At 37.9% G+C, this 18316-nt stretch overlaps 2 protein-coding genes across 3 annotated transcripts in view; one reads left to right on the top strand and one right to left on the bottom strand.

Annotated features, from left to right (window-relative positions):
- Nucleotides 1-18316, top strand: part of LOC127999613 (ras GTPase-activating-like protein IQGAP1) — a 48953-nt gene that overhangs the window by 26719 nt on the left and 3918 nt on the right. The window contains exons 12-32 of one of the 2 annotated variants that reach the window (XM_052592197.1): nt 112-272; nt 358-524; nt 630-754; nt 1424-1587; nt 5597-5687; nt 6887-7054; nt 7425-7567; nt 7652-7822; nt 8697-8780; nt 8892-8963; nt 9041-9110; nt 9232-9440; nt 9716-9868; nt 10215-10378; nt 10555-10779; nt 10905-11045; nt 11396-11480; nt 11646-11878; nt 13576-13708; nt 16633-16735; nt 16971-17112. In XM_052592197.1, the coding sequence (XP_052448157.1) occupies nt 112-272; nt 358-524; nt 630-754; nt 1424-1587; nt 5597-5687; nt 6887-7054; nt 7425-7567; nt 7652-7822; nt 8697-8780; nt 8892-8963; nt 9041-9110; nt 9232-9440; nt 9716-9868; nt 10215-10378; nt 10555-10779; nt 10905-11045; nt 11396-11480; nt 11646-11878; nt 13576-13708; nt 16633-16735; nt 16971-17112 (3004 nt within the window). Of the gene's footprint in view, nt 1-111; nt 273-357; nt 525-629; nt 755-1423; nt 1627-5596; nt 5688-6886; nt 7055-7424; nt 7568-7651; nt 7823-8696; nt 8781-8891; nt 8964-9040; nt 9111-9231; nt 9441-9715; nt 9869-10214; nt 10379-10554; nt 10780-10904; nt 11046-11395; nt 11481-11645; nt 11879-13575; nt 13709-16632; nt 16736-16970; nt 17113-18316 lie in introns of both variants that reach the window. The other variant, XM_052592199.1, reaches the window with a different exon arrangement.
- On the bottom strand, nt 2743-4809 carry LOC127999639 (proteinase-activated receptor 3). The gene is made up of 2 exons (XM_052592200.1): nt 4665-4809; nt 2743-3848 (listed from the first exon to the last, which is right to left on the bottom strand). Exons 1-2 carry the CDS (start codon nt 4723-4725, stop codon nt 2836-2838), a joined length of 1074 nt encoding a protein of 357 aa, XP_052448160.1. The 5' UTR covers nt 4726-4809; the 3' UTR covers nt 2743-2835.

Here is an 18316-nt window from a genome sequence, read left to right as displayed (position 1 = left end):
ATGCAGATCAATTGAAAACTGCTGTTGTAGTACCAGTTTATATTGAATTATGCATGGTTGTTCTGTTTGTTTGTCTGCTCCTGCTGATTGTTGTGCTCTTGATGGACACAGAGCAGGAGGCGGTTGTTGCGATCAATGCAGCTATTCGGCGAGGGGTTCCAGAAGAGACTGTGGAAGCACTTCTGAAGCCAGAGGCTCAGTTACCCATCGTTTACCACACTGCTGCCCGACTGTACCAGACCGAGCTCTTCAGCCTGCAGCTCGGCTGTCAGGTCTGCTCTCTTATCTCTCTTCTTCCATGTGTAGCTCTTTCTTGTCCGTACTTACACAGCCAGTTTGAATTGTTTACCCTCTCAGAACAAGGCCGGTCTTACTCACGAGGAGCTGTGTGTAGCTGTGGAGATGCTGTCTGCCGTGTCTGTGTTAAATGAGGTGCTGGACACTAAAGACTCTGTGGCCGTTATTGAGCAGCTCAGTGACTCTCCACTGGGCTTCAGTGGTCTGGATGCTGACAATTTTCAGAGGTACAGTCATACTATGACTGAAAAAGAGAGAGGTGTCACACTGTATGGCACATTAAGAAACAGTTTGGTCATCTACTTCATCATGTGGGTGTTTTGCTTTGTTAGATATGCAGACACACTGATCCGTCTCAGAGCGGAGTCCCTCGTCCAGGATCATGAGTTCCTCACCTGGAATGATGTTCAGAAATGCATCGACAATGTCAATGTCCAGGTGCACGAGGAACATGAGAGTAAGCTAACTTTGAAATAAATTGTCCAATACTGTTCAAAAGTTTATAATCATTTTAAGAGATCAGTCATTTTATTCAGCAAGGATGATCAAATGTGACCGTAAATACAGTTATAATGTTACCAAAGATTTCTAGAGAAATGTTAAAAATGTTATTTTTCTGTTCCTCAAAGAATGTTTCTTGGGTACAATGTATGATCGGCATATCAGAAGGATCATGTGACATCAGGCTGCTGAGAATTCAGCTTTGCTATTTTGGGAATAGATTACGTTTTAAAATGTCTGAATAGAAAACAGTTATTTTAAACTGTAATAATATTTCACTATATTTCTGTTTGTACTGGATTTTATCTAAATAAATGTAACCTTGGTAAACATGAGACTTCTTAAAAAAAAGAAAAAAAAAGGGCCCACACTATATTTAGTGACTTCATTTATACAGTCTGTAGAAATCACACAGTAAAGTTTTATCAAACATTTAAAGAATCTGATGGTCATTGATTAACATGCAATTATAATCTAAAAAGTTATATATGATCTTGAAATAACATGTTTGTAATGTATAAACACCAAATCTAGGGCATTTTTCGTAATTTCTTAACCAATGACAGTATTTCATGAGTAATGAGTTGTTCATTACACACATACATTTCCCATGTTCCCTGTGTAGGAGTCATTGCTATTGCTGAGATCAACGAAGCCCTAAATTCTGGAGATCTAGAGAAGACACTCTCCGCCCTCCTACTCCCTACAGCTAAACTACAGGGAGTCAACCCAGCCAACGCCAAACACTATCACGATCTACTGCTGACCACCAAAGACCTCATCTGCAAGGTGAAACAGAATAACAGCACTGAACCAATCAAATTCTCTGTTTTCAGATATCCTTTCTTATACAAATCACTTGGACACTTTTTACTCAACACACAACTTTCCTGGTCTCAAAGAATTTTTTAACCAGTTTTATGTTCCCAGCTTTTGCGTGAGAGTCCAACTTCTTTCACTTCTGTAAAAAGTTAGGAGTCTAAAGTAAAAAGTGAGAAGTCCAACCATAACTTCCGCAACCCACTGTTTAGCCATTTTAGATAAGGATCCCCTCTCCCAGTCCACAACAAAAACATCCTGTTATTTAAAAAGAGCTTGTGGACATAACCTTCAAAGCTGTAGAGCTTAAAGGGTTACCCTCATGTTGTTCGACACCCGTAAGACCTCTGTTTATCTTTGGAACCCAGTTTAAGATATTTTAGATTTAGTTCGAGAGCTCTCAGTCCCTCCATTGAAGCTGTGTGTACGGTATACTGTCTATGTCCAGAAAGGTAAGAAAACCATCATCAAAGTAGTCCATGTGACATCAGAGGGTCAGTTAGAAGTTTTTGAAGCATCGAAAATACATTTTGGTCCAAAAATAGCATAAACGGAGACTTTATTCAGCATTGTCTTCTCCGCCGGGTCTGTTGTGAGCAAGTTCACTGCAGTGTAGTGATATCCGGTCAATCTTTCGTTCATTATCTGGCTTGGCTCGGTGTTCATCTTCATTTCTCTCTTCACAGCAGTTCAGTCAGTGTACTGTTTGAGTAAATGAATTACTCCGGGATATTGGTTTGTTTGAACTCAGAGTGTCAGCCACATTAAAAAAGTTAACAGCTTAAGTTATTTGTGGATTAAAGCATATTGGAGACACGAACCGTTTCAAACGATTCAGTTCGATTTGGTGAACTGGTTCAAGAAGATCCGGTTAAATCGAATGATTCGTTCGCGAACCAGATATCACTAAACTGCAGTGTTTCGAGCTCTCTCACAACAGACACGGAAGAGAAGACAGTGATGAATAAAGTCAAAGTTTTTGCTATTTTTTGGACCAAAATGTATTTCCGATGCTTCAAAATATTCTATCTGACCCTCTGATGTCACATCGACTACTTTGATGATGTTTTTCTTACCTTTCTGGACATGGACAGTAAACCGTACACACAGTTTCAATGGAGAGATAGAAGGCTCTTGGACTAAATCTAAAATATCTTAAACTGTGTTCTGAAGATAAACGGAGGTCTTACGGGTGTCAAACGACATGAGGGTGAGCTATTAATGACATAATTTTAGTTTTTCGGGGAACAAAGCCTTTAAGGATCTAAACTTGACTCGGGAAGTTGAAGTCTTTGTGAGGAGATATGAGAGGAAGGGGTCCAGACAGCTGTGGAAAGAACACAGACATACTGCTGCTCTGTAGTAATAATACAAGTCATACTCCTCCTGAGTGTACAGCTTCACATAGTGTGCAAAAAGAAGTGCATTACATGGGGCAAAGCACACTAAAAAGATCCCAAACACCAGCGTGCTGGCCTTCATGTACTGTTTCCAGTCATAACTGGAACGATTTAGATGGTAGATGATAGATCCATAAACAAAGGCGATGACCAGTGATGGTGCGATGAACCCCAGGCAGATCAGACTCAGTCTGTATGGAATCAACGCTCGGTTGAAAGCTTCTTCATAGGACTGGATATCATGACACGTCACCAGCTCTTGCCCAAAGACACGGTAGCTTTGCTGGACCAGAAACTCAGGTGTCATGGCAATTGCAAAAACGATCCAAATGGATAAGCTGGTGTAGATTGCGTAGTGTATTTTCAGCATTGTCCTGTAGAGGAATGGACGGACCACTGCAAAGTAGCGCATCAAACTAATACACATGTGGGCATGGATCGAGCAGTAGATGTTCCCATAAAAGCAGGCAGTCACTATCTTGCAGGCGAACTCTCCAAACATCCAGTTATTGTTACTGAGGTGATAGTGGACTCTGAGTGTGAGAGAAAGTAGCAAGAGAAGGTCGGACACCGCTAGGCTGAAATATAGGAGACAGCTGGAAAGATTCTTTCTTCTGCTAAGGGAGACTAGCACATAGACATTGGAGGGGATCCCGATGAGGATGGCTAGGATGTACGCAGATGGAATGATCCTAGTGCTGACCGTTCCTGTGGTGTGATTGATGATGACATCGTTGACGTTTATCACAGGCTCCGGGAAGGTTGAGTTGGAGGACTGTGAGCCGTTTGACAAGTTTCCAGGATATGTTTTTGGTAAAATGGTTCTGGAATCTTTTGATACAAAAAAAAACAAAACAAAAAAAAAACAATGTTAAAGGAGTGATTTAAACTGTGTTCTTTCAATAAATATTTATATTTCATATATTTCAATTATATTTCAGTTGATTTAAACGGAGGTGAATATGTTGAACAGAAATTATTAGATAGGATAATAATTAAAAGTAGACAACAATAAGATTAACAACAATAATAACATTACACATTTGATGCTAAATATATATTTTGTTACTTTATTATCTCGAAAAATCTGGAAACATTTAATTGAATTTGAAATTTGAAGTGACCTATACATAAAAACCAGTTTATGAAATGAAATAAAGGCTGTTTGGTTTTAGTTTTTAATATTATAGGCACAGATGTTTCAGATTAACAACACGGCAAACATTTGTCAAGGTTAATAATTCATTTAAATTGTTCGTTTTTTAATTCTGTAACATTATATTTACTTACTACATTTCATTCATGTTAGTGTTTTATTTCGAGGTAATGTAGTGATATGTGTTGCTTGCATTCCGTCTCTTGACTCTATTCGTTGTTCTTTCAGAAGTGTATAACCACCCAAAATTATCATAAACTCACCATCATTATGTTGCTTGATTTTGAAACATTGCATTTAGAGAATAATTTGTTTTGGGCGATTGTTATAGACTGCTCCAGTAGCTCTGAAAGAGTCAAGTCACTGGGGGAATTAAAGTCAACTACCCTAAAGATTTCTTTGTCACAAAATCTTGATTTCAGTCTACAGCATCGAAATCAGCTGTTGATTTCTAACTATCACTATCTGTGAGAGAAAAGTTGTTGGCTTACCTGAATCTTGGAGTGAGTCCTCAATCATCAATGGTAATAGCAATAGCACAAAAACTCTCATCGTGTTTGAAAGATTTTTCAGATAATTTTTACAGACTATTGTTCAAACTAGACATGAACTACAAGTGACTCAGCTGAGGATCACTCTCTAGATGAAGAAGTTTACATCGAAGGGCGTGATTTGTTGCTGGTTTCCTGTAAAGACCTTATGGGAGTCTGGAGTCAGAATTGCTCAATGCTCATGTCAGGAAATATTGCGTGAAGAAAGACTTCCTCAAATCGCAATTCACAGACCAAACTTTCTTCAGATCTTTTCCCTTCAGATAAAGAAAACAGTATTTATTTTTCTTTCAGAATTTTTGTCTTTTTATTTATTCTGTCATCACAATATGTGAAAGACAGTGCGGACTTGCGATCTGACCGCCCAATTTAACAACATCCCATGAATTATCCGAAGACACCTGAACTCCAATTTTTTTCCCCATATGTGCATTCACATCTCTTTTACAGTGTGTTTTCACTGAATCACTTCTTATGGAAATGTTTCTGAAGTAATAGACCAAATACTGTACCACATTTTTTTCTCATATAGGAAAGCAAGTCAGTGTTCAAGTTTTATTGTATTATTTTTCAGGTGTCCATTCTGTATTTTATTCAGAAGATTTAGTTACCAATCCTTTACTCTTAACATTTGACACTATTTATTGAGATGCTTTTTATATGTCTGCTGTAAAAAGACTTGCTGTTCAACAAAAACAAGGCATTTCCCAATGAAGCACTATCTGTTTAACCAGTGATAGTTGCACAGAATATCTCCCACCTTTAGTTGATATAGTTACTTACATTCAGAGTAAACTGTTCTGTAGTGAGAGTGTTTTCAGTTACACTTGTTTGTATGGAGCATGTGCTGACTGTGTGTTGTGCTGTAACAGAGCTCTGGAGATGAATCTGCCGTGCTGTGGCTGGACCAGATCCAGGAAGCCGTGCACACTGCCAACCGGGACCAGGAGGATGCACTCAAATGTTAGTGTGTAACCAAATATAAGCTGCATGAATTATGTTCAGTCTTTTCGTTTCTTCTACACATCCCTATAAAGGATGTGTATTGATTCATATGAGCCACATAACAGCCTATGAAGTCTATCGGAGTTTGATATTTAAACTCTGTTGTACAGTACTTACAGACTGCAGTAAAAGAGTTTATTTAGGAGTGAGTCCTCTTCTCTAACAAACTCTTAAAGGGATACTTCACCCCAAAATGAATGTATCTTAACCACATGTCATTCCAAACCCATAAAAGTTTTGTTCGTCTTCGGAACACAATTTAAGATATTTTGGATGAAAACCAGGAGGCTTGAGTAAATAACAGTGTCAAGGTCCAGAAAAGTATGAAAGACATCATCAGAATAGTCCATCTGCCGTCATTTGGAGAGAAACAGAGGAGACTGTTGACAAAGGAATTGTTGAATAAAGACATTATTTTTGTTTTCTTCACTTACAAACAGTATTCTCGTTGCTTCATATCGTTAAGATTGAACCACTGATGGCAGATGAACTATTCTGATGATGCTTTTCATACTTTTATGGACCTTGACAGTGTTACCTTCTTGGTAGCCTATGGGAAAGTCACAAGCCTCCCGGTTTTCATCCAAAATATCTTAAATTGTGTTTGAAGATGAACAAAGCTTTTACAGGTTTGGAACGACATGGGGGGTTAGTGATTAATGACAAACTTTTCATTTTGGGGTGGAGTATCACTTTAATAAAAAAAAAGAAAAGAAAGTAACTTAATAAAAAACATGCATACAGACATTTTTTTTAAGTTGTTGCATTAAGTTGTGTTTTTCGTCGAGTATCTTCTTCTGCAGGAATGGAACTCACTCTTGAGGAGGAAATAAACACCTACATTTATTGCAAAAATATGAACTTATGTGCAGCTTCTGATATTTATATGACCAAAAAGTAAGGCCTTACTCAAAGAGTAAGACGTTCTGATAGTTTATCATGGAAATTGAGATTTTTAAAACAGTATATCAGACTACTTACGTAAAATTCATATAAATATCAGCTGCCACTCTGTTTATTATCTTCCAGTAGTATTATTGATATTTAAATGGCAAGTTTTTAATGTGGTGGTTAAAACATACTGTATAATGCAATGCAATGATGCGGGAGGCCTCATAGGGTTAAACTGATTCTGTGTATTGTGTATATGATTTCAGTGGCTGAGGCAGTAGCAGACATTAACAGAGCAGTATCTGAGGGAGATGCTGAGGCCACACTCGCTGCTCTGCAGTGTCCTGATGCAGGTCTTCGAGCGGTGCTGTCTGAATGTGCTCACGTCTACCACAGCCAGCTCTCTCACTTACAGAGCACTCAGACACAACAAGGTAACTCTGTCTGAGCCTGATGACTGGGATCTGGAAAACTTGAACTTACCTGGACCTTACTCTTGAAGAAAGTCTTGTCATACTGTTAAAAAATATTATATTTAAAGTATTAAATATGCTTTATTATATATTCAGCAGCATATTGTGTATGGTAGTATATTCTTGTGTATTTTACAATTGTATAATTTTTGCCAGTTTAATTTAATACACTGAAAAATAACAGTTGTTAAATAGTCTACAGACCTTTCAAATATCATCTAAAAGATTTACTGATTCATTTGGTTTCAGACAGCGACAAATGCATATGTCTAGAGCTCCTGTGAAGAATAACTGGTTTATGAACAATAGATTGGATTTCGTTATTCTGTAGGAACCAGTGGCAGTTCATGGGTGAAACACAAGATCAAGGATAAATATGACTACTTCTACAACATTGAAAGCAAGGAAGGGACATGGCTTGAGCCAGACCGTTTTGTCCATGACAGTTCACAGCTCACCAGAGAAGATATTCAGGTGTGTCTTCAGCACAGTTTTTAGTGTTGAATTAAAGTATGTGAGCTCTGTTGTTCAGTTCCTGTTTTCTCCCTGCGTCTCTAGAGTGTTTTGAGCAGTGTAACAGCAGAGTATAACCGAGAGCAGCTGTGGTTGGCCAATGAGCCGCTCATCATCCAGCTGCAGGCCCTGATCCGTGGATACCTGGTGAGACGGGCACATAATGACCGGCTGGAGTACCTGCGAAATCAAGAGCCGAGCGTCATCAGACTGCAGGTGCCTAACTGTTTAATGTGAAAGAGTGACACTTAACCTGATTACTTGTATACCAGACTTTTTTACATTTTATTATGTTATTACTAGCATTAACTCTTATAGAATCAAGTTCTTATTTAAGAATAGTTATATATAATTTGAAAGCTCTAAGATTTTAAAATAAAATCTTATTTTAATTATTATTTTATAATATAATTATATTACTTTTTACAATTATGGTTATTAAAGAAAACAATACCGTATTTTCCGGACTATAAGTCACACTTTTTTTCATAGTTTGGCTGGTCCTGCGACTTATTTATCAAAATTAATTTGACATGAACCAAGAAAAATGGACAGAGAAAACATTACCGTCTACAGCCGCTAGAGGGCGCTCTATGCTGCTCAGTGCTCCTGTAGTCTATCACTGAGCAGCATAGAGCGCCCTCTCGTGGCTGTAGACGATAATGTTTTATCTTGGTTCTTGTTTCTAAATAAATGCGACTTATAGTCCAGTGCGACTTATATATGTTTTATGTATATTTTATGTATATATTTTTTCGTCATCATTACGTATTTTTGGACTGATGCGACTTATACTTAGGTGCGACTTATAGACCAAAAAATACGGTAATAGTGAGTAGTTTCATCTTAAAACGACCTTTTAACTTTTACACGTCAAAAGCATGAAAGTCTAAATTATTAACTCTTCTGTTAACTCTTTAAAACATAATGAAAATGAAATATCAACAGTATACTATGACGTTACTGACTGTTTAGTGACCATTTTGGCTAAACTCTAGAACTGTGCTGTTTTCTTTAGAACTCCGTTCAAAAGAAAATAAACTACTGATACTCTCTAGAGTCTAGAAACAAATATGGTTTGTGATTCCAGGCATCCTGGAAAGGCTACAAACAGAGACGAGTCTATAAGCACAAACTAAAGGCCTTCCAAGACAGTGTGAGCAGTGTGATTAAGGTAATGCTCCTGTTGCTGATGCTCATTTATTACAGTGTTTCATAATCATGTTTCTTGTTGTTTTGAAGTGAAATATTCATAGTATAAAAATATGTCTCCTTTATAATTTAGTTACAGTCACTGGTGAAGATGTGGAAAGCTAAACGAAGCTACTCAAGGAGATTGCAGTACTTCAAAGACCATGTAAGTCACACACAAGCTGATACACTGATATGAACGAGCAGCATCTTCATCAGTTATATTCTGTGTGTCATGCTCAGGAGAAAGAAATCGTGAAGATTCAAGCTTACCTTAAGGCTAACAAAGCAAGAGTTGACTACAGAACATTGAGTAAGTCAATAACTTTATATTAGATTTAATGCATTCATTAATTTACATTTACTTGCAGAGTTGTTGACCAGTTTGTTGTAAGGTGAAGATGATTGTGTTTTTCTCTTTTTTTTCCTAACAGCCGGTTCTCAGCACCCACCTCTCGCAGTGGTCCGTAAATTTGTACATTTATTGGAACAAAGTAACCTCGATTTACAGGAGGAACAGGAAGTGACGCGGCTAAGAGAGGAAGTGGTCACCAAGATCCGTGATAATCAGCAAATGGAAAAGGATCTGAATTTGATGGATATTAAGATTGGCCTGTTAGTGAAAAACAGGATCACACTACAGGTTAGATGCAGTTTGCTTTCATGCAGTGATTTTAGGATATACTATGAGAAATTGTTACATTATCCTTTGATGTGTGTAGGTGTCTGTTTTCCCATGATGTAAAATGCTACTGTAAAGCAAACACACATCACTGATAGAGAAAACAGCAACAGCAGACACATTTTCGTAGGAGTCTTGTGAGAGTAGAAGTAGCTAACAGATGTCCAAACAAGTGGAGTATGACCCCGTGAACCATTCACATTTTTCCAACTACTGTTGTGTTGTCCCTCTGGTAGGATGTGGTGTCACACAGCAAAAAGATGAAGAGCAAAAAGAACAAAATGAGTAAAGAAGATCCGGCCGTTGGGGAAAAGCAGGGCATCAAGGGCCTGAGCAAAGAGAAGAGGAAGAAACTAGAGGCCTATCAGCATCTCTTCTACCTTCTACAAGTGAGATTAAGAACGTGGGCACAAACGTAGTCATTTTAAATGATTTAAGAAATAGATTGGAAAGCTGAATCGTGGCCTGCAGCTGACCAAAGGCTTTTAAATTTGATTTGTTCGTGATTATTTTTGTTTAAAAAAAATAATCTTTTTTAAAATACAATTCTTAATGACTTTTCACTTTCATGATGTAAAAATACATAAATAAAGATATACTATTTAAAAAATATATAACTTACAAATCTATTATACATTTAGGCTACAGAATGTACTCATAAGTGCTTAACTGTTTATATTCTGTAAGTATTTTCATGTGTCATTTTTTAGTTAATGAGTTTTCTTCATTTATTAGACCAATCCTTCATACCTGGCCAAGCTAATCTTCCAGATGCCCCAGAACAAATCCACCAAGTTCATGGACACTGTGATCTTCACATTGTATAACTATGCCTCGAACCAGCGGGAAGAGTATTTGCTGCTCAAGCTTTTTGAGTCGGCCTTGCAAGAAGAGATCAAGTAAGTTCTATCTTAAAGCTCTTATCTTGGAGATTGTAAAACCGTTTTATAGAGACCGGTATACCTCTGAATTCATAATTACTGCATCAAACGTCAGTCAAATGTGTGTGATAAGTTGTGCTTTATTATATTGATTATGGCACGAAACACTGTTACACTGCTTTCATCTTTGGCAGATCTAAGGTGGATCATATCCAGGAAATAGTGACAGGGAACCCCACAGTCATTAAGTTGGTTTTGAGCTTTTACCGTGGTGCTCGTGGACAGAACGCTCTCAGACAGCTGCTAGGCCCTGTGGTTAAAGAGATCATTGAGGACAAGAACCTGGGCATCAACACTAACCCTGTAGACATCTATAAGGCCTGGGTTAATCAGCTAGAGACCGCAACAGGAGAAGCCAGGTTCAAACATGCACACACCATCCATCAAAGACTTCTAAAATGCTATATCTTATACCAACCTCATCTTTCTATCTTTAGTTTTTAATTTATTTATTTTTATCACTGTTGTCTGACTTTATTTCTAGTAAGCTGCCGTATGAGGTCACACCGGAGCAGGCTCTGTCACACGAGGAAGTGCGGGCTAAAATGGAATCCTCCAATCAGGTGCTCCGGTCCGTCACAGACAAAGTGCTCAGCTCAATCATGTCATCGCTGGACACCATCCCGTAAGAATAAAGACCATCCCAGCCTTTCAAGCAGATTTTTTCTGTTCTGATCCATTCAGTTCATTTTCATATCACTTGTTCTGTTTGTCAGATATGCCTCTTGTATTATAATGGAGCCCTTTATACAATGTAACAGTGTCATTGTGCACCAGGGGGCAGCAGAGTAGTTGAAAATAATGGAGTCAGTCCAACACAAGATACATTTTCAAAACATAGCACTGTGTTAATATTTTGCTCATGCATTAGTCATCTCATTATCTTAAGGTATGGCTAGATTATTATTTTTTCCCACTGCTGATCTGTGATTTTCTTTATTTTGCATCATTTGATCCGTTTTCTATTGCATGCAGTTACGGCATGAGATATATTGCCAAAGTTCTAAAGGACACGCTTCATGAGAAATTCCCTGATGCCACAGAGGATGAATTATTAAAGGTCAGATGTTACAAATTTAAGTGGTAGTTTCTGCAAAGCTCTTTTCATATTTGAAATATAGCTGTAATTGCTTGACGCAACAAACCATGAATGCTTAAAGATTCAACATCACAAGAACCCAGAGAATGATGAAAAAAAGTGAAAGTTGCCATCTTCTTCCCACAGATTGTTGGGACTCTGCTCTATTACCGTTACATGAATCCTGCCATTGTGGCTCCAGACGGTTTTGACATCATTGACATGACGGCTGGGGGACAGGTGCATTCGGAGCAGAGGAGGAACCTGGCATCTGTGGCTAAGATGCTACAGCATGCTGCCGCCAACAAGCTGTTTGAGGACGAGAGCGACCACCTCACCCCTATGAACAACTACATCTCCCAGACCTACCAAAGGTTCAGGTGAGGAGAACAGAGCACGTCATCAGAGAGAGCTTTGTCCACGGTCACAACAGTGTCCTTGCTGTGAACATTCAAAAACATAGGAATAGTTCACTCATAAATGACAACTCGCCCCCATGTTTTTTTCAAAACCTTTTTTTGTGGAACAAAAAAAAGATATATTGAACATTGTGTTTTCTGTCCATAAAATAAAAGTCACCAGGGTTATTTTGACATTATGCAAAGTACTTACACACCTACTGGACAAAATCTGTCAAGTTCAGCATGAACTGTTTGGATATTTAAATGTTTTCTTCATATTTACATACAGCTCTCAGCATAAATGATTGCATCCCCTCGGGAACTTACACAGTATTGAAACTTCACTTAGACAACATATTAGAGTTATCTGTAGATATAATGATCCATCAAATCTGCTTGTTAAATTACCAAATAAATCATGTCAAAATTATTCATTTTCTTATCAAAGTGATATAATGTTGCATTGCAAAAACAAGTATGTCCTCCTGCAAGTTACCGAAAAATGTTAATAAAGTTAAAGGGAATTAAACAAGCTGTTATTATGTTGACCCAAAACATTTAAAAACAAACAATTTCTTGACGATTAAAAGTGTTACTTAGTCGATTGAATCATTTTCAGACTTAATGCAGACAACAGTGGAACCACTTGGGAGAGAACTGTCAGGAGACTTCTTTCATTGCTCAAGAGAGGACAGTGGTACAAGAGGATTAATAAATCATGGTTTTAAGTGCGAAAATATACCATAGGCAATGGAAATTCAAAAACAATGGAGTTGTGACAAGGTCCTGAAATAATCAGGCCTTTATTTTAAGCTCCCGTTTCATAAAAAGGAGCACAAGCAATACCAATCAAGTGTTTTAGAGCCAGCAAAAGCTTTGAAGCAGAGTGACTATTCCATCTCACACAGTGATGCGTCATGCAGAAGTGAAAAGCACGGTGATTAACCACATCTACATTTAGCCTTTTAAACATTCATATTTTATGTAGAAAGTGATGAGTAGAATTAAACAATCACTGATCTGAGGTTCAGGACAGGCTGGGGATATATGGAAATGGAGGTGAAAGGTGAGGAAGTGTTTTTGTCTGAAAGTAAAGCATCAGCAGAGATGAGGGACATGTGTTGCCACTTCAGACACATTACTGTGTGTGTGTGTGTGTGTGAGGAGCCTGGAAGTGCTAAATGACCTTTTGCCCAAAGCCCCTCATTCCCATGCTGGTGCGTCATGCTTACTGGAAACTCCCTGCTGCTTTCTTTTCCTCAGATTCTCAGCAATTTTGCCTGATTACACGTCTGATAGACCTGAAAGTTTAGATTTGAGCTGGATTATTGAAGTTTAGCATGTGACCTTCCCATTCAAGGCGACTTGGCATTATACATATGTTTTGATCTTGTTTTTTTATTTTATTTTGTTGGTTGCACAAAACTCAGTAAAAGGCTCAACAGATTTCTTCAAATTTGAACAGCTGATGGCTCACAAAATGGCTTTCTCCCATATCTTCTCCGTGTTTGTATATGCCTAATTCCATGTTGTTTTCGGGCTATGCATTTTACCATTTTTATAATGATTCTGAAGGAATCCACAGATATCCCCCCAAAATCACAAAGAATTCGACAGATTTAATCAGAGAATTCTTAATAAGAACAATTTTATTATTATTATTATTATTTTTTTAGGGATTTCTTCCAGGCAGCTTGCGACGTTCCAGCTCCGGAGGAGAAGTTTAACGTGGACGAGTACTCTGACATGGTGACACTCAGCAAACCTGTCATCTACATCTCTATTGAGGAGATCATCAACACACACTCTGTAAGACATACAACTGAGAATTCAGTACAAATCTCTTACTTTTTTTTCTTCTTCTTTTTCTTTTAAAGTTGTGACAGACATAGTAACAGCTATTTTCTTATTGTGACAAACATCTGAGTGAAAGTGATTGTGGATAAATTAAATAAAGTTGGGCAGGGTTCAATCCATTCAACCCTAGCCGTTGCACTCAAAAGTGGGGGAAATGAACATAACAGACTAAATGATATGCATATGTCACTAGACAGAAGCCTGTCATTTTCACAGGAAGATATGGTTATAACACTTAGTTTAAACATTACAAGTTGAAAAAGTGAAACATGCACAGTAAGATTTATAAATAGATTGGGTATTTTTTCATCTCCTACCAACTTCAGTGGAAGAGATGACCTCTTCTTTTATCTTATTTCTGGGCGGTTCATATTAAAGAGAGAATCCAGTTTAGATGCGTCTTGTCAAAACGTGTTTTAATTTACTCTTGGGACATGATCTGGAATGTGAAGTCCAATGCTGTGTTTACATCTGCTACTCATTGTGATCAAGTTTCATTAGCCACCTACATTATGAGTCATGAGAGAAGCCTTCTGTGAGGAGAGGCTTAACTTGATCTATGTGTGAGGAAGTGACATCATGACCTGTTGTAGACATAATAAATGAAGTCTCCATACTTTTCAGCCAAGCGTCTACATACCTTCTATGGAAAAAAATAACAAAAAACATACTGTCATTTCTGCGCATTTCTCATTACGCAGCATAGACAAACAGATGTGATGCCCCTTTTAAGCTGTATGGCTCAAATGTATATTTTATTTAACGAGAGATCTTTTTTTGAGGAGACACTTAGAAGTTGTACATGGAAGAAATTGTTGACCAGTGGGTACAAAAAGTATTCAGACCCCCATCAATGTTTCACTCTTTGTTTTATTGCAGCCATTTGCTAAAATCATTTAAGTTCATTTTTCTTCCTCATTAATGTACACACAAAACCCCATATTGACAGAAAAACACAGAATTGTTGACATTTTTGCACATTTATTAAAAAAGAAAAACTTAAATATCACATGGTTCTAAGTATTCAGACCCTTTGCTGTGACACTCATATATTTAACTCATGTGCTGTCCATTTCTTCTGATCATCCTTGAGTTGGTTCTACACCTTCATTTAAGTAAAGCTGTGTTTGATTATACTGATTGGACTGGATCAGGAAAGCCACACACCTGTCTATATAAGACATTACAGTTCACAGTGCATGTCAGAGCAAATGAGAATCATGAGGTCAAAGGAAATGCCTGAAGAGCTCAGAGACAGAATTGTGGCAAAGCACAGATCTGGCCAAGGTTACAAAAAAATTTCTGCTGCACAGGGGCCTCCATAATCCTTAAATGGAAGATGTTTGGGACGACCAGAACCCTTCCTAGAGCTGGCCGTCGGGGGAGAAGAGCCTTGGTGATACAGGTAAAGAAGAACCCAAAGATCACTGTGGCTGAGCTCCAGAGATGCAGTCGGGAGATGGGAGAAATCTGTAGAAAGTCAGCCATCACTGCAGCCCTCCACCAGTCGGGGCTTTATGGCAGAGTGGCCCGAGGGAAACCTCTCCTCAGTGCAAGACACATGAAAGCCCCCATGGAGTTTGCTAATAAACACCTGAAGGACTCTTGTCTAATGAGACCAAGATAGAACTTTTTGGCCTTAATTGTAAGCGGTATGTGTGGAGAAAACCAAGCACTGCTCAAGACCTGTCCAATACAGTCCAACAGTGAAGCGTGGTGGTGGCAGCATCATGCTGTGGGGGTGTTTTTCAGCTGCAGGGACAGGGTGACTGGTTGCAACTGAGGGAAAGATGAATGCGGCCAAGTACAAGGATATCCTGGACGAAAACCTTCTCCGGAGTGCTCAGGACCTCAGACTGGGCTGAAGGTTCACCTTCCAACAAGACAATGACCCTAAGCACACAGCTAAAATAACGAAGGAGTGGCTTCAACTCCGTGACTGTTCTTGAATGGCCCAGCCAGAGTCCTGACTTAAACCCAATTGAGCATCTCTGGAGAGACCTGAAAATGGCTGTCCACCAACGTTTACCATCCAACCTGACAGAACTGGAGAGGATCTGCAAGGAGGAATGGTAGAGGATCCCCAAATCCAGGTGTGAAAAATTGCATCTTTCCCAAAAAGACTCATGGCTGTATTCGATCAAAAGGGTGCTTCTACTAAATACTGAGCAAAGGGTCTGAATACTTTGGACCATGTGATATTTCAGTTTTTCTTTTTTAATAAATCTGCAAAAATGTCAACAATTCTGTTTTTTTTTTGTCAATATGGGGTGCAGTGTGTACATTAATGAGAACAAAATGAACTTAAATAATTTTAGCAAATGGCTGCAATATAACAGAGTGAAAAATTTAAGGGGGTCTGAATACTTTCCGTACCCACTGTATTCTACTTAAATCAAGCTGTGTATCGATCTAATGTTGAGTGTTGTTCTGTTTTCTCTTCCAAAGTTTAGGACTATTAAATATTTTGGAAATACCTTATCCTCTTAGTTATGTTGCAGATTTTTAAAAAGTATGAATCAGAAAATGAATCATACATTTGAAGACTGGAGAGAGTGCCAGATATATTAACTTTGCATTTATGCATTGAAAGATATATTATTCAAATGTGACTTACATTGCACTTCAAGGCATAGTGTTTTTCTTGTATTGCCTGGGAATCTAACCCATGATCTTAGTATTGCTGGCAGGAGTGTAACTTTTATATCATGGTGGTCATCCTAATCTCAAAGTAGTACTTACTAAGAATTGAACTTGATCCAGACTAAATTTTAATATTGCGATGATTGTGTGTTGTTGAGTGTTATTGTGTTTTGTAGTCTATACAGACTAGTTGTAGCTGGAATACTTAAACTGGCTCTTTTCTTTTCTTCTAGTTGGTGTTAGAACATAAGGAAGCTATTGCTCCAGATCACAATGATCTTCTGCATGAACTCCTGAAGGACCTGGGGGAAGTTCCTGATGTCGAGTCCCTACTTGGTAAAAATCATAACAAATACAAACACAAAATTTCATTCATTCACTGGCTACAGATTTTAAACACCACTAGTGTTATCCATCTAGAAGAAATGAAGACAGTTTTCAAAACAGTGTGTTGCCTTTGGCAAATAAAAGTCCAGATGAATATGCCCTTCACTGACAGCTGATTAAGACCGTAATGAACAGAAAACTGCTGTTAAATGGCACAATAATGAATGTGAAACTTGACACTCAGGTGAAGGAGCTGTGGATGAAGATGACATCAGCAAAGAGAGCTCACTGATTCAGCTGGCAAAAACTGAGATCTCCCTTACCCTCACCAACAAGTTTGAGCTGCTGGATGGAGATGACAAAGACACCAAGGGACTGATGATGAAGTAAGTTAGGAAGTAATCATCACTTCTTCAACTGCCTTTATACGTAAAATGTCCTCACACAAAAATATCTCTTTGCCCACACTTAACTTTTCTTCATTGTCCTCATTTCCTGTCTTCTTATCTCTCCTGACCCATGGGAGGAAATGGTTTGGTGGGCAGTTTTATCTTTTCCACTTCTAAAATGACCTTTTTTTTGACTGTCTTTGCGTAATGTAATACTCAAAGAGAATGGAATGTGTCCCATTACCATCCAAATGTTGTGTCTGTGATGACTTATTACAAATATCGTGAAAAAAAACAGGACACATTTACTGGATTAAAAGCCTTTTCAACATCCTGAAGATTAATGTTGAAATGCTGATTATCCATAAATGTAAGACTTAATTTTATTTTAATTTTAAACTGAATATCTTTGCAAAAATCTAAATGATCAAAACGACAGTAAGAACAGTTGAGAGCATTTGCAAATTCAATATCCAATTAAAACCATCTAACATGAGTACTGCTGTTTGAAATGTGAAGGCCTGCTATAATTTTCATACTTGTACAAGCTGAACCAGAATTATTTGCAGCCTTTAATCTTGTTCTTTAATTCTACTGTGTAGTGTTGTTTAGCTGTTAAGATTTCAATCTTGAACTCTTTTGTAACCAAATGCAAATCAAAGGCTGCTCCATGTTTAAAGGCAAGTTTTCCCCGTGGACTTAACTGATTATTAATTGTTATTAGAATATATTTTAAAATGATCATGTCCCTGCAAAGAGAACCATATGAACATATTAAATCCAGCAGTGAGTCAAATTCATCACCACAGGACTGTGTTAACTATATACAGTACTATCCTAGCACTTGTGTGCTAATCATTAGCTTTCTAGTAAATCTTTAGGAAGGAAGTTGTAATGCTTACATCACAGCTCATTGTCTATATGTTTACATCCGCTCCACTTCCACTTCTACTCAGAAAAAAACAGCATCTGTGAATCCCCAGCTACCCAGACATCTATGATCTTCTGTTTACCGACCATATAAACATCAATTACTGGATCCAGCCAGTTTGTGTATGTGCAGTGAGACAAACCACAAATTAGTCTACATTTCCTTACAGACATTTTTGTATACAGTACTTACACTGCCAGACAAACTTCAAATTGTTCCAAACCTGCATTACTTTCTTTCTTTCTGATTGACTGTATAAACATTTTCAAA

Source organism: Carassius gibelio, chromosome A5, assembly GCF_023724105.1.
Source record: "Carassius gibelio isolate Cgi1373 ecotype wild population from Czech Republic chromosome A5, carGib1.2-hapl.c, whole genome shotgun sequence".
Taxonomy (NCBI): domain Eukaryota; kingdom Metazoa; phylum Chordata; class Actinopteri; order Cypriniformes; family Cyprinidae; genus Carassius; species Carassius gibelio.
The sequence above is the reverse complement of the archived record's forward strand: the minus strand, read 5'-3'. Positions and strand labels throughout refer to the sequence as shown.